Consider the following 15,264-nt stretch of genomic DNA (forward strand, 5'->3'; position numbering starts at 1 on the left):
CTTAAAAAAATCCCTCATCTTCTTACATTCAATAATGCTTTTAAGAAATCTGGTTTTTCTTCACAGTAATTATCACTACCTGATAGTTTATCATAGATGTGTTTCTCTCTCCCCCTACTAAAATATAAACTCCATGAAAATAAGGACAATTTTGTTCACTGTTATATTTGTAATATCTAAAACGATGTCTGAAGCATAAAAGGTGCTCAATAAACACAGACTGAATTATGGTTCTTTACCCTTTAGGCTTTGCCTGTTAAATTCATTCCTCAAGAAAGAAACCACAAGAAACCTAAAGCCAAATTCTGAAGTTATCACACTGTCACTTGAATCTTTGTCTTTTCCTATCTGTTCTGATAAACTTGGCAAGCTCAACAAAGGACTTTTTGTGTTGAGACTAGAGGCTTCACTAAGTACTTGGTTCTCAGATGCCTCTCCTTTAGGTTTATCATTATTCTCTTTTAGCTTTCCAAAACTAAAAGGCCCTCTGCCAAAGTTGGGGGTAGGCTGGAGGTAGGGGATGGAGGGACATGATACAAAATCCTGCCTCTCTTATCTAAAAAAGATCCCTACGCATATCCCAGGTTTACAATGTTTATACTCAAACTGGGATGGGAGTAGGTAGGAGAATAGATACAACCTCTATACACAGAGGAATATACTACTGGATCTCACTAATCCCAGTGTCACTCTTTATCCTGCCTTCCACACCTTAAACCTAACTTCTCACATCTCCACTGTATCCACCCTATATATTTCAGAAACTCCAAATGATCTGAATGAAATACTTTTTAAAGATTGCTGTTGAAAGCACAATTTCCACATTAATTATGATTAACTGGCATCTTTTATAGAAATGGCATCTTGCTGAAAGTTAACATGACAAATTACATGTTTCCCAGGATATTCAGTAACAAAGATAGCCTAGTTCTAATATTATTAAAACTCTAAAAAGAAGCCAAGCTGCTGTGGCACTAGAATATATTGGTAGTTGGTTATTTTTTAAAATAAACTTGTAGAAACTAAGATAATTAAGTTTTTACTCCCTCAAAGAAAAAACATTTTGCAAAAATATTTTGATAGTGTGAAACAATAACACAAACACAAATAAGCAACGGTGTACAAAATAATTTATTATAGCATTACATAGGTTGGCATTATTTTACAGTAAGGTTTTTTCTCTCAACAATTATGAATCTAAATATTAGCTTAGAGTGAAGGAAAACCATTTGAATTAGAATTGTTTCTCTAAATAAAATCTCCCCTTTTGAATTTATATTTGCCTTTAAAAGGAAGTATTAATGTTACAGACATTTATACAGTTCTGAAACATATTCAATGATTCTGTTACTGTTTTCTGTACAAGATAGAACAAAAGCTACCCCCCCCCAAAATATTGCTCAACAATACTATGTTTTAATAGTTAAACTAGCTGATAGTTTAAATTCTCATTTTGTTGATATAAAAATGTATTTAATAGTCAATGCATGGCTATAAGAGTAAGAATATCTCATTGTAATTTGTATTCTACCCTATTATGCCCCCTTGAAGCACTCACATACAAACTACTTGGTAACGCAAAGCAATTTAGCCAAGAAAGCATAACTCTTGCCTGTGGGTCTTTAAGACTGATCTAGATATGCAACAAATTTACCAGTGAACTTCCATGATTAAGAGGCAAACAGATCCCCATAGTCTGAATCATCAACATAAAACTGGAGTACCCTTGTTCAACAGAAAATAGCATTTTCACGGCTATTAAAAAGGAAAACGGTAAATCACAAAAAAAGTAAAGTGGACAAAAGGTCAAACTGAAGTAAATTTTAAATAAATATCTGCCAAAAGGAGTTCCATTATCACTTCTGACATATAGTTAACACTTTAATATTGATGTGCTTTAATAAAAAGCAAACAAACAATAATAAAACAAACCAATAAGGGATCAAAACATAAGATTCTGAAACGAAACCCAGATCTAAAGAAAATAATACAGTAGAGCTGTATGCAACTTAGGTTAATTAAGAAATTATAGTTATGATATGAAGTGACAGCACCAATCACAATGCTGATAATTCAAAAGTTTAAGAAAGCTGTACAAGTATATAACAGGTAATTTTAAGAGCTTTTTATGTAAATTGGCATAGTCGGATAAAGAATAAAATAAGCTTACAGCATACTCCATTTAAAAATTCTATCCAATACAGTTGACCTTTGAACAAAGCAAGAGTTAGGTGCACTGACCCTCCCTCCAAGCAGTCAAAAATCCACATTTAACTTATAGGTGGCCCTCTGTATAAGCAGTCCCTCCGTATCTGAGGTTCTGCATCCATGGATTCAACCAACTGAAGATCGCATAGTACTGTAGTATCTCCTACTGAAAAAATCCACATACAAGTGGACCCTCGAAATTCAAACCCATGTTGTTCAAGGGTCAACTGTACTTCATTTCATATCTATATTAACATACAAGCTGGAAAAGGAACCCTGATCTGAATTCAGCTTTGAGTTTTACAGAAGTCAACTTTCTACGGGATTTCAAATTTCACTTGCCAAGACATCACAGTTAGCTGTGTGGTTTAGAGCTGCGCTATGACCGCCGACTTCACTCGCAGCAGGCAGGAAAGCAGAAGTAAAAGGAAGCAGGTTATGACAGGCCATCCTGTATTCTTCATACTGAGAATTACAGTTCCCAAAGCTTCCATCAAGCAGTGCCTCAGAAACCTTTATTAAAGTCTATTTAAACAAGGGAAAAATAAAAATTATTTTTTTAAAAAACTCTGGTTAATAACTATTTTTTTTGTTAATAACTATTTTAATCAAAAGATGCAATTTGTTAATTAAGCAAGAGAAAACCAACAATGCCACACTCTAAAATAACTTCTTGCTATCTATAATAAGTAGTCACCACAAAAAAAAGAACATTTAAAAAAATCAATTCTACAAAACCTTAAAAAAGCAATAGGGAACTTGCCTGCTGGTGCAGTGGTTAAGAATCCACCTGCCAATGCAGGGGACACAGGTTTGATCCCTGGTCCGGGAAGATCCCACATGCTGCGGAGCAACTAAGCCCATGCGCCACAACTACTGAAGCCTGCGTGCCCTAGGGCCCACGTGCTGCAACTACTGAAGCCCGCACGCCTAGAGCCCGTGCTCCGCAAGAAGAGAAGCCACTGCAATGAGAAGCCTGCACACCACAACGAAGAGTAGCCCACGCTCAGCAATGAAGACCCAACAGTCAAAAAAAAAAAAAAAAAAAAGGCGATAGAATTCTAATACTTAAAAAAAGTGAGTATCTGAAACTGTGATCACTGAAAGTGTCCTTTATTAATAACAATAGTTCCCATTTACTGAGAGCTTACTATGTGCCAAGCACTTCACAGTTTACTATTTCAGTTAACACCAACTCTGAGATAGACAGTATTTTCATACTCACTTTATAAATGAGGAAAAGGAAGCTAAGAAAGGTAACTTGCCTAACATGACACAGCTCATAATTGGTAGAAGAGCTGAGATCCAAATCCATACATAACTCTGAAGGGCCACTCAAGAATTATGTTGTAAAGACATGTTTTGTTAGATCACTCAGTATCCACAATCTCTGGGAATCAGTGTGTGAAAACTCTTACCTTTACATTTTTATCTTTTATGGTTTCATCCAGTCTAGTGGCAATAGCAATTGCTTTCTCTTGCCTTGACTTGTCCAGAAAATACATCATTTTAGCACCTGAAATACGAAGACATTACAAAATGAGTACATTCCTATGTCTTACATTTGATTTGATTTATACTGATCAGTGACTTAAAACATGGTTCCAGAGACTTCCCTGGTGGCGCAGTGGTTTAGAATCCACCTGCCAATGCAGGGGACACGGGTTCGATCTCTGGTCCGGGAAGATCCCACATGCCACAGAGGAACTAAGCCCGTGCGCCACAACTACCGAGCCTGCGCTCTAGAGCCCGCAAGCCACAACTACTGAAGCCCATGTGCCTAGAGCCCGTGCTCCGCAACAAGAGAAGCCACTGCAATGAGAAGCCTGCGCACCACAATGAAGAGTAGCCCCTGCTCGTTGCAACTAGAGAAAGCCCACGCGCAGCAACAAAGACCCAATGCAGACAAAAATAAATTAAAAATTAAATAAATAACAACAAAAAAGCCATGGTTCCAAGTATCCAATCGGTGGGCTAGAGCTGACTGTGATATCTTTTCCCAACTCCCTGTTCCATGCCATCCCATTGATCGCTTAGGGTCACAATGGGAGTATTTATATTATGGCAAAACACTACAAATCAGGGTTTTTTCTGCCACAAAGAGATGGCTGTTAAACATTTACCAGGAGACCAGATTTAACAACTCCACCCCTCAGAAATGTTATAACTCAAAATGTAAATATGGGTTACCCCTGTGGCATCAATCAATATTTCAACTAAAATCATTTTTAAAAGATGATACCCTAAAATAAAACACCTAAGGAACAAATTATTATCAAAGAGCAGTGTGGGTACTTCCCTGGTGGCGCAGTGGTTAAGAATCTACCTGCCAATGCAGGGGACATGGGTTTGAGCCCTGGTCCGGGAAGATCCCACATGCCGCAGAGCAGCTAAGCCCACGCGCCACAACTACTGAGCCTGTGCTCTAGAGCCCACGGGCCACAACTACTGAGCCCACGTGCCACAACTACTGAAGCCCGCGCACCTAGAGCCCGTGCTCCACAACAAGATAAGCCACCGCAATGAGAAGCCCGGGCACCGCAACAAAGAGTAGCCCCCGCTCGCCGCTACTAGAGAAAGCCCGTGCGCAGCAGCGAAGACCCAACACAGCAAAAATAAATAAATAAATTTATTTTTTAAAAAAAGAGAGCAGTGTGACAGACAGACAGCAGGAAAATGTTTGCATATTCACAAAGAAAATAATTTTTAAAGCTGTTTTAAAGTAAAATCCAGTTTATATTCCCCCTATGAATTACACGGTCCATGTTCTATGCTCATTTTTCTATTGGGCTTTTATTAATTTATATTTCTATTGTTAATTTATAAGAGTAGTATGTATATTATTAGCTTTTAATTAGTTACATATCTAACGTATTTTTCCCACTTGGCCTTCTGACTTTATGGATTTTTTTTTTAATGTGGCAAAAATTATCTTTTCCTTAGAATTTCTTATGATGTTTAGAAAGGCATTTCCCATTATTATAATAAAGAAATGTCTCCTTCCATTATTCTGTGTTCTTGAAGAGAAATTCTTATTTGCCCTTACTACCAAGAAGTGCTGTAATTCTTCACGAGAGTTAACTTTTTTCCATAGATATCACAACCAAGCAGTTTCCCTTTACAACAAGAAAGCTTAGGTTAAAATATTTAAAGTAGGAGCATAGTTAATTATATTATGTACTCCATTCCTTTTGTCCCCAACTGCTTTTCCACAATCTTTTTCCAGTTTTCATTTATGCCATCTTGTCATTTTATGAATTTGTATAAGCTGCCTAAAATCCTTCCTGTAACATGACAGGATATAGTAAATCCTCAAAACACAAAATACGGGGACTTCCCTGGCGGTCCAGTGGTTAAGACTCCACGCTTCCACTGCAGGGGGCGCGGGTTTGATCCCTGGTCAGGGAACTAAGATCTCACATGCATGCCATGAGGTGTGGCCAAAAAGTGAAAAAGAAAACAAACAAACCCACAAACACAAAATATATACAGTAATAAAAAATACAAGAAAAAATAAGTGTCGCATAACCTCAACATCCAAAGTCAACCATTAAAGCTTTGATGCTTCTCTTCAGCTTTTATGCCATGTGTATTTTTACACAGCTGAGATTACATTATATGTTAATTCTGCATATATATTATAAAAGTACCCGTTATTACAAATCTTTTGAATAAATATTACTTTATATGACTACCTGCCATTTTATATGAACCTATTACTGTTTTCCCTATTACTGGACATCATTAAATTTGTTTCCATTCTTTTCCCCATCCTTACACACAGCATTCCAGTTAATATCTTTGCCGTTAAAGCTCTTTCTTTGCTTTGGATTAATTCTTTAGAATTATTTACACAAATATGTGTGACTACAGCAAAAGACACAGTTGTAATGAAGCTCTTGGTAAGAATGACAAATTGTTTTCCTACATGGCCAGGGCAATTCACACCTGCAGCAGTAAAATACAAGAAGAGTGCTTATATGCCACATCATTCCCATACTTTAGTCTCCTTTTTCCACACAAAAATAATCTTTCCTTTTAGGTGGTAGGTTAGGTTGTTTATTTGAGATTTTTCTTGTTTTTTTGAGGAAGGCCTGTATCACTATGAACTTCCCTCTAAGAACTAAGCTTTTGCTGCATCCCACAGATTTTGTATGGTTGTATTTAAAAATAATCTTTCCTAATTTGAAAGATCAAAATGGTATTGTGGGGGGCTTCCCTGGTGGCGCAGTGGTTGAGAATCTGCCTGCCAATGCAGGGGACACGGGTTCAAGCCCTGGTCTGGGAAGATCCCACATGCCGCGGAGCAACTAGGCCCGTGAGCCACAACTACTGAGCCTGCGCGTCTGGAGCCTGTGCTCCGCAACAAGAGAGGCCGCGATAGTGAGAGGCCCGCGCACTGAGATGAGGAGTGGCCCCCGCTCACCGCAACTAGAGAAAGCCCTCGCACAGAAACGAAGACCCAACACAGCCAAAAATAAATTAATTAAAAACAAAATGGTATTGTGTTCATTTCTTTTTCTCTGATAGTTAGTGAGGTTGATCATCTTTCCAAACTTTTCTTTTTTCATCACATTCTAACTTTTTTCCATAAACATTTTAACCCTGGGAACTAAATACCAACCTGAAAGTAGATGCTGAAGAGAGGTAGCATTATGTTTGAGAAAATCCTCATTAAAACTTTCCAAATCCTTGTTAACAAATATTTTCTGCATTTCTTGAGACAGAACTTTGCTCACAACGTCTGGAAGATTACTATGATTAGACACTATAAAAACAGAACATGTGAAGTTTATTAAATTTTTGGTCTGTGCTTTGAAACAAAATCAATTGAAATACATCTATATTTATTATTAAGCTTGATATATTTTACTTAATAAAAATAGTATTACTCCTTTGTAATATAAATATATTCTAGCTTAAAATGCACTAATTTCTAACATATCTTTGCTAGCATGTTCATTTTATAGATATATCTCCATTTAAATACTATAAACATTATACTTTTTTTGCTTTACATTGTTACAAATCTCTTTAATGTCCAGCTTAATGGAAGACAGCTGAACTGTCATATTTACTTTTACATAAATATCACCTTTTTTATACTTACCAGATTTAGAAAATTTAATTAAACATTCATGTAACCATGGGTTATTCCTGTTGATGGCAAAAGCTCGTTTGACAGACTGCAGCATTAACAGAAACTTTCCTATGTCAGAAAAAATTATAAAAGTAACAGCATCAATATTTATGTATGTTATTTTCTTCACTTTATTTTAGCCTCACTTAAAATCCAGTAACAAAGTGTTATCTTTCCTATAACATTCAAAAGCAAAATTCAAAGCTGCCTTTGGTTATCAAAGATAATATTATTTTCTAAAGAAATGCTTGAAAAATCATGAAGAATTGCTTCAGGTAAACAACTTGTATGACTATTCAAATTATTCATTTGATCATAATATTCCAATTTATTACTCAGTAAAGTTTTGAGTAGCAAAGGAAAAAGGAATTAAGAGCCTTTGTGGAAGGTTGAAATGAAACTCTAAGAAACAAAAATAGATCTAATTCACAAAGAGTCTACTGAATATGGCCACCAATAAAATCAAGGATTAAAATCTGAATTCAAACTATTACCTTTTCTAAAATATATTTCAAATGCTAATAGATGAGTGTCAATGTTATCAGCAACAAGGTTCTTAAGAGGTATAAGAAACTTGATAGCTTCTTCTAATGGATTTTCTATCTATTTTGAAACAGAAAGAAAAATTATTATATTTAAAAAGCAGTTACACAAGTCAAATTTCCCCCCAAATTTTACATTAATACATAGCTGAAGTAATTTAGACAGTTCTCTTCATATAACCAGGTAAGCAAGAAAAAATTTTAAAACTATCAACTATAAACAACTAGTCAATACTTTTCAAAAAATGGAAATAGCTCTATTGCTTTTCTGATTATAAAATCAAGATAATTTTATAAAAATCCAAAAAAAACAGGAAATTATTCCACAGACTTGATGAAATGGTACTACAAGTACCATTATGCTACCAAGCCCCTTAAACTACAAACATTTAAAGGAGACAAATATAATTGCACTACACAGTTGAAAAAAAGGACAAGTTTAAAATACTTATACTAGATTCATAGTGAATAAACCAGAAAGCTATTTCCCTAAATATTTAGCTATTCCCCTAAATAGGAAATATTTCCCTAAATCTGGTTCTTAAGTAACTATTAACACTTTGAGAAAATCCTGGAGATAAGATGTTATTCTCTTTGTAGCTAAAACATTATCTAGCAAGGTGTATGAAATGCTTCCATATTTAATTGTATTGCTGCTCTAACAAATTACCAAAAATTTACTGTATTAACACAAATTTATTATCTTGCAGTTCTGCAGGTTAGAAGTCCAACATGGGTCTCACTGGGCTTAAATCAAAGTGTCAACAGCACTGCATTTCCTTTTGGAGGCTTTAAGGGAGAATATGTTTCAATGCCTTCTTCCAGCTTCTCAAGGATGCCCACACCCTCTGGCTTGTGGCTCCCGCCCCACCCCCCTTCAAAGCAACAACAGAGGATTGAGTCCTTTTCCCACCACTGAGCCCTCCTCTCCTGCTTCCCTCCCCCATGTTTAAGGCCCCTGGCGATTAGTTACACTGGGCTTCCCTGGTTAATCCAGGCTACTCTCCCTATTTAAAGGCCAGCTAAGTACAACCTTAAATTCCATCTGCCACCTTAATTCCCTTTGCCATGAAATGTAACATATTCACAGTTTCCAGGGATTAGAACACAGACACCTTTGGAGGGCCATTATTCTGCCTACCACAACTACAATTCTATTTATAATTTGCATTAGCCAAAATTTGCATATTATCACTCAAAAATAATTGATGACTATCATAATGATCTTGGCTAATACTACAAATAACTTCTGATTTACAGATTTAAATAAATTATGTTTACGGTCAGAACAGAACGAAATAACATAAATTTTATCAAATAAAGACAGTAAGTTCATCTCACCCTTTCTAATTTTTCAGGTATAAGTTCTTCTTTGAGACCACTGGTTTCTTCTTCTTCTTCATCCCGTTTTTTCTTTTGATTTTTTTGTTGACGTTCCCTTTCCACATGCTTTTTCTCTTCTTCTAATTTAGCCTTTTTCTGAGCTCTTCTCTGCTTGCTAAGCATTTTCTTCAGTTCTTTGGCTGACAGGTTTTCTATAAATATCCAAATGAATGAAAATTCTGAGTCAATGTTTCCAATTTCCTCATATTCTTATTCAATACATACTATTAGTATAGTTTTTTGGGGGGCAACTATATAGAAGTCTTTAGAAAGTGTACTCCTAATGACTAGCTCAAACCTGGCACACAGAATGCAATAGCAAATGCTGCATCAACTAAAATTAACCAATTCTAGCCTGGTTCTGCTTCCTACACAATACATGGGTTTAGGCAAATCATCTTCTCTCAGTCTCAAGTCCCAAACTGTATAAAGTGGAGCTGAAGACTATCCTCTTGGAATATCAATATATCAAGGATAAGTGCAATGCACATAAACGCTCATGATCTGATCAGAAATTTGCCTCCATGCATTTCTCAAATATTCTTAGATATTAACATTTTAGTGAATAAAAGGCTCTATACAGATATTCTCATTGGCATTATTATTTTCAATCAAGTAGGTATTCGAAGTTGTACAAATATATTTTGTTTCCCCTAAAAAGCTCAAAACTATCTTCAATTCCTATTTAAGAAAAAAAAAAAAAAACCCAGCCCATAAACATTTCTATTTTTCCTGAATGGGCCCTACAAACGATAAAAATTAGAATGATTGCAGGTCATTCCATTAGGGTAATTTAGAAGCGTCAGCTACAGCACATCATCCTGTCAACTTTTTCTAAGTCTTCCCCCCACTTTTTTTTGGTATATCAGTTATCTAATGTTGTCTTCACATCCATCTGATAATATACATTTTCATCATTATGTTAATGATGTTCTGAAATTTTGTGTTCTTTTCAAATCTCTTTAAGCAAGTCCCTTTTCAGTTACCTGAATTTATTTCTTGTTGTTTGCTTTCATTGGTCAAGGGATTATCATACAATTTCAAATATATTTCAATAGCTGATCTAGCGGCCTTGAAATAGAAGGCATGTCTCCTGAGTATATCTTCTAATCTCAAAAGGTCAATGTAGGCACGAAGGGTCATCTTTCTCATGCAATAAGTATGGAAGTCAAATTGATCGTCGGTTATCTCAAAAAAATGCTTAAAAACAAAACCACAAAATTATCTCTTACGTTTATGTCAATAATGTCTATTTTTGAAAAGAAAATCATAAAAAGCCCGAAAGATAATGTAAGCAGTCACAATTTCACTTAGTTGCCCTCTCCAGTGTTTAACATATGAAGGACCTCAAGGTGTTCTTTGCATTAAACTTAAGTTTCTCTCCCTACGATCCATGCCCATTCCCTATACATCATGTTTTATTATGATACTCAATTTCTATGAAATAAGTCAGATGAAGGGAATTCCCTGTTGGTCCAGTGGTTAGAACTCAGCGCTTTCACTGCCAGGCCCGAATTCAACCCTGGTCAGGGAACTAAAGTCAGATGATCAGGTTATTTTTTAAACCTGGAAATTACAACATACTGATATTTTAGTTTTAATGAAATACTTCTCCTCAGTATTCCCCCCAAAAGTAGCAACGCAGAGTTAAACAGAGCTGAACGGAGACTAAATATATATAGGTTCACACTGAATGTCTACAAATTAGACAGTTCTATTCAACCAAGAGCTCTTCAAGGACAAGCCTGTCATATCCATCCCCACTACCTGGCACAGGGCCTAGCACAGCAGACATTCAATAAGCACAATATTTGCCAACTCAGGAGAGAAGCTGCTTATCAGTCATGTGACTTGTTAATTTCCTAGAGCCTCCATTATTTAACCTAAGTTAGGAATAAAGATATATCAATACATACAGCTAATTTCATACGGTTGCTAAGGGATCAAATAATTATTTTAAAGTTCATTCTGAACAGTAAACTGCTTTACAAATGCAGAGCACTATGGTTTTCTCTCACTCATTAAACTCCCATTTATCTACTTACATTCCATTTTAGCAAAAGTTCTTAATCTGGAGTCTATGTATAAACAAGCATAATAACATTTTCCTAAGGCGAGAGCTTGAGGCTTTCATCCAATTCTCAAAGGGTCCATGGCCCAAAAAGGGTTAAGAACTAATCCCTTACACGGAAAAAAGACAACTAACCCTCCGACAAAACAATTTATACTTTTATTTTCTTCCCTACATGCATCTCTACCTCCATCTTCTTTCTTTTCCCCTATTCTAGCTTCGCCAAAAATATATAGAAAAAATGAATGATTCATTACACAAACACAGATCAAACTCTGCTACTACTTCATTTTCCCTCTGTCCTGGAGGCCTAGTAACTCACTGTGCAGAGAACACATTAGTAATTGTCCATATCATTTGATAATTTTAGTTATCTTGGTAATTAGAAATACACTATACACAGAATTACAGTAAGTACCTGAGACTTTAAGGGAAGAATACTAAGATAAAAAGAATAAAAGCATACACTGTGAAGGAAAGAAATGGGGAAGAAAAAAAATGAACATTTTAAATTAGTTTATATTTCCTACTTCAAGAATCATGCTTTAATGTTATATTTGAAAGCTGCATTCCTCCCATTAATAAGACAAATAATAACATAAACTTTTTTTAAATCAAGGAATTACATAGTTGTTCACGGCTAATATAAATCAAGTTATATCTAGCACTATAATATCTTAAAATTCAATACAACTGACTGAGGAAAAATGGCAGTGCCCAAAATCATGGCACACATAATGAGATGAAAACATCTAAGAGATTACAGGACTTTTTTTTAAGGGTGAGAAACACTGACGTGTAAAAAGGCAGACACAAGTTTCAAGAGATATTCCTAGAGCATTAGTAGACATAGATTTAAGTCAAGTCTTAGAGGGAACCATATGGAACCACAAACATTTAAGCCGCCTCTTTATCAGTAACAGCCCATAGGCTGCCTCTCTCCAGTTAATGTCTTCCGTAAATAGGGTAACCAACTTATCCCAGTTTGTCTGAGGCTTTCTCAGTTTTTCCACTGAAAGCCCTGTGTCTCAGGAACCTGCTCAGGAATGGCATATTCCTACTTAAAAACAATTAAATAATCTTAGGTTGATTTTCTTTTTTAACTTTTAATTTTGGAATAATTATAGGTAAAGGAAGTTGCAAAGATAGTACAGAGATGTCCCATATACTCTTCCCTCAGTTTCCCCGCAAGGTTACATCCTATAGTAACTATCAAAACAAAACCCTGACATTGGCTTAATGTGTATGTATAGTTCCCTGTGATTTTATCGTGTGTAGATTTGTGTAACCACCACCACAATCAAGATAAAGAACTATTCCATTACCACAAAGATCTCCCTAGAACTACCTTGGGGTGATGTTTAAGTCTCCAAATTTATAAAACATAAAAATATACTAGATAACACAAACAGGCAAATAGGTAAAATTACCTTCCCTGCACTTCAGCCAAACATGAACATGATATGGTCACTTAGGTCACTGCAGAAATTAGGCACCCTAATTTTAACATACAGCTCATGCCCTTAACTCACTTTCCCCCTCATCATGAACACTAGTTCTCTCTTTTGGGGGTGAGGGAAAATGCGGGGGGAATGCTGGCAGGAATTGCTTAAGTTGTCAAAATTAGGCTTGTATCAAAGTAAGACAAGTCAGCAAAAAATTAAGAAATGCTATTCACAGCTTAAAAGTATGGTTTTCTTTAGGAATTTCCTATTAGGCCTTCTCTTCTGACCCAGATTCTCCCACCCATTACTTCTCAGAGTTGCTGCAGGAGACTAATAGGAGCTCATACATAGAAAGGCTACAAAAATCTTTGGACTTAAGAAATAATAATAACTAGACCAACTAGGGCAATAAGCAACTCTATTTCCTTTATAGAAAATCGGTTGTTACAAAAGCATGTGTCAGGACTTCCCTGGTGGCACAGTGGTTAGGAATCCGCCTGCCAATGCAAGGGACATGACTGACTTCGATCCCTGGTCCGGGAAGATCCCACATGCCACGGAGCAACTAAGCCCGTGCGCCACAACTACTGAGCCTGTGCTCTAGAGCCCGCGAGCCACAGCTACTGAAGCCTGCGCGCCTAAAGCCTGTGCTCTGCAACAAGAGAAGACACCGCAATGAGAAGCCCGCGCATGGAAACCAAGAGGAGCCCCCATTCACCGCAATTAGAGAAAGCCCACGCGGAGCAACGAAGACCCAATGCAGCCAAAAATAAATTAATTAAAATAAATAAATTTTAAAAAATAAATAAAAGCACATGTCAATTTGATAAAGATTAAGATGCACTAGAAGATAAATTTATGAACTTCCTATGGTTTTGATCTGTCAGAAATCTTAGATCTTATCAAAGTTTTAGAAATATACATTGTTCCTGTTTCAGATATAAATCAACACACTAAAATAATGAGAAACTAATCACCTGAAAAAAAAGGAAAAGAAAGCTCAATTCTTGAAAGATAAAATAGTTAAAAATATTATTCTGAACTCAAGTTTACAGCCAGTACTTTGAAGGTGGTCATTTTGTCTTATTTTTAATAAAACAAGTTCTAAACATCGGATTGGGTTGGACTACGTAATCTTTATATATAATCCTAAAATCCTATAGGGGGGCAAGATGAAGGCAGAAAAAGTACTACAGTGGGCCATTCTAGAATTCTAATGTTTCAAATCCAATTAGTAAGAGCACACAGCAGTATGTCCTAAGCTGAAACTGCCTTCAAAGAACTCTTGAATGAATTCTTGAAGGGAGAAGGACTTAGCCCTTCTTGGAACTTATTTCTCTATTCAATGACCTGCTATTTATAAGGTCAACTGCAAAATTTTATATCTGAAAGGTGCTCATTTCTTTACTAAAATATTTCAAACCTAGGCACAAAAGTAACTCAAACAGATACCTATTATATCTTTGATTTCTGTAATTACTCGTAAATCCTTAGAATTATATCATCAAGAATTTTCTTTTAGATTATATTAATTTTATTAGAAATTAATTTCAGAAGCATTAATCAGCAAACATTTAATCACCCTATTTGTACTATACACTAATGTTTTCACACATAACCACTAGAAGAGTTAAGTCTTATAATATTTACTTTTTAGTATAAATTATTCACTATAAAGACTAGCTTACAAGTGGAATATGAATAGGACCTTTTCTTACTTATCTGCTTCTGGTTATATTTTCAAGCACCAACAGCAAACCCTAAAGACACTTTGTAAAGTTTCTAGCAATAACAGTTATATAACATGACCAGAGGGTGACGATTTCTACCATGTTTTAATCTCTGATAACCAATGATTTCCTCTAATTTTTTTTCCTTCAAAAATGCTTTCTACCAGTCAAAACATATTTCTTGAACTGGAAGTACAGCTGACCCTTGAACACCACCACGTGGGCCCACCAATATGTGAATTTTTTTCAACAGTAAATACTACAGTACTACACAATCCACGGTTGGCTGCATCCAGTAGGCGTCGCACATACAAAGGGCCAATGAGAAGGCACAGAGGGATTCTCAACCTCACACAGCGCTGGCACCCCAACGCCCACTCTGGTCAAGGGTTCAACTGCAGTAGTTCAAAATCACTGAAAACTCAGGGGAAAGCAAAATCTAAGTGAAACTTAGTAATGGAGTAGCTAGCAATCATAGTCTAACAATCCTCAAAAAATATGAAAAAGAATAAAGTAGTACAGTTACTAACGTTAGGAGGAATGGGACTAGAGCTGGAAAAGTTCATGATGACCCCCAAGTGTTCAAATTTGACTTTCACAGAAAGTCTGATAAATTTCTAATTATGGTCTTGCTGGAATTACTGGTCCATACGTGCCGAGCAAGCTGCTCATTCAGGAAACAATCTACCGCTCCCTGAGAATGTCCTGGTTAATAAAAATGTCTTTCCTTAGTAACACGCAGAAT

General features: G+C 35.9%; 1 protein-coding gene across 8 annotated transcripts in view; it reads right to left on the minus strand.

Annotated features, from left to right (window-relative positions):
* Positions 1-1,113: 1,113 nt before the first annotated feature.
* NAA16 (N-alpha-acetyltransferase 16, NatA auxiliary subunit) overlaps positions 1,114-15,264 on the minus strand; it is a 68,305-nt gene continuing 54,154 nt past the window's right edge. For 6 of the 8 annotated variants that reach the window (XM_082365341.1, XM_082365338.1, XM_082365336.1 and 3 more), the window contains 7 exons: positions 10,260-10,473; positions 9,232-9,425; positions 7,843-7,951; positions 7,319-7,417; positions 6,833-6,976; positions 3,627-3,724; positions 1,114-2,733 (listed from right to left, as the gene is read on the minus strand). In XM_082365341.1, coding sequence (XP_082221467.1) covers positions 2,536-2,733; positions 3,627-3,724; positions 6,833-6,976; positions 7,319-7,417; positions 7,843-7,951; positions 9,232-9,425; positions 10,260-10,473 — 1,056 coding nt within the window. In that variant the 3' untranslated portion in view covers positions 1,114-2,535. Of the gene's footprint in view, positions 2,734-3,626; positions 3,725-6,832; positions 6,977-7,318; positions 7,418-7,842; positions 7,952-9,231; positions 9,426-10,259; positions 10,474-15,264 lie in introns of those variants that run through there. The other 2 variants (XR_014236934.1, XR_014236935.1) reach the window with 2 other exon arrangements.

Source organism: Balaenoptera borealis, assembly GCF_965194805.1.
Source record: "Balaenoptera borealis genome assembly, chromosome: 18".
NCBI lineage: Eukaryota > Metazoa > Chordata > Mammalia > Artiodactyla > Balaenopteridae > Balaenoptera > Balaenoptera borealis.